Below are 862 nucleotides of genomic sequence, written 5' to 3' on the forward strand. Positions count from 1 at the left end.
CTTATCCCAAATTTCCTTGATATTTTTGGATATGCTGAACGTATACAGGTAAATTCATGATACATCATTCTAGCCTTTAATAGTTGACGCATCTTTCTTGTATTATTTTAGTTGGGAGGCTCATTGAGCTATTTCCATGTGTTTTAATGTGTTCATTTCTCCATGGCTGCACCAGAATGTACAGTGAGCTTGTGTCAGCCAGCATTACTGATGGGGGCCCATATGCGTCCAAGACATCTTTTGTAAAACTTTTAAGGTTTGTTTTGTTGTATGCGTCAGATACACAAGGCTCTTGATGCCCACTATTTGACAAACTGGAATAACTATATATTGTTATCCTTTGCTGTACAGATCTGTTAAGAGGGAAACCCTTAAGCTGATAGAAACCTTCTTAGACAAAGCCGAAGACCAACTGCACATAGGGAAACAATTTGTGTCTCCAATGATGGAGTATGTACTTGCTGACTATGCGAGGAATGTGCCTGATGCTAGGGAATCAGAAGTTCTTTCACTTTTTGCAACGATTATAAACAAGTACGCCTCTAATTGTTTAATGTGTGCCGTAGTAGTTAAGGATGTGTACATTCTGCTTAGTTCCGGATTGATTCCTTCCTAATCATCAAATGATCTATTATGCATACGAGGTCTGATTCGTAATTTGATTTGTTCTTTCAGGTACAAGGCAACAATGTTAGATGACGTGCCAAACATATTTGAAGCTGTTTTCCAGTGTACATTGGAGGTAATAGAATTTAGGGACCTTGTTCTTTGTTACTCACACTACATCTGTTGATATAAACGAGGAGACTTGGCACTTTCACTATGGTGAAGGACTTGAAGTAGTTTAGAGTTAATCTTGTTT

At 38.1% G+C, this 862-nt stretch overlaps 1 protein-coding gene across 1 annotated transcript; it reads left to right on the forward strand.

Annotated features, from left to right (window-relative positions):
* The first annotated feature begins 6 nt into the window (after positions 1-6).
* On the forward strand, positions 7-830 carry LOC106322038 (protein EXPORTIN 1A-like). The gene is made up of 4 exons (XM_013760228.1): positions 7-48; positions 176-256; positions 352-534; positions 676-830. Exons 1-4 carry the CDS (start codon positions 32-34, stop codon positions 791-793), a joined length of 399 nt encoding a protein of 132 aa, XP_013615682.1. The 5' UTR covers positions 7-31; the 3' UTR covers positions 794-830.
* Positions 831-862: the final 32 nt, after the last annotated feature.

Source organism: Brassica oleracea, unplaced genomic scaffold (genome assembly GCF_000695525.1).
Source record: "Brassica oleracea var. oleracea cultivar TO1000 unplaced genomic scaffold, BOL UnpScaffold05261, whole genome shotgun sequence".
NCBI classification, from domain to species: domain Eukaryota; kingdom Viridiplantae; phylum Streptophyta; class Magnoliopsida; order Brassicales; family Brassicaceae; genus Brassica; species Brassica oleracea.

What these genes read in the sequence shown, in the direction of transcription:
- LOC106322038 (XM_013760228.1), top strand. An exon ending in TCTTTTGTAAAACTTTTAAG is followed by an intron (nt 257 to 351) that starts GTTTGTTTTGTT and finishes TTTGCTGTACAG; the next exon opens with ATCTGTTAAGAGGGAAACCC. An exon ending in TTTGCAACGATTATAAACAA is followed by an intron (nt 535 to 675) that starts GTACGCCTCTAA and finishes TTGTTCTTTCAG; the next exon opens with GTACAAGGCAACAATGTTAG.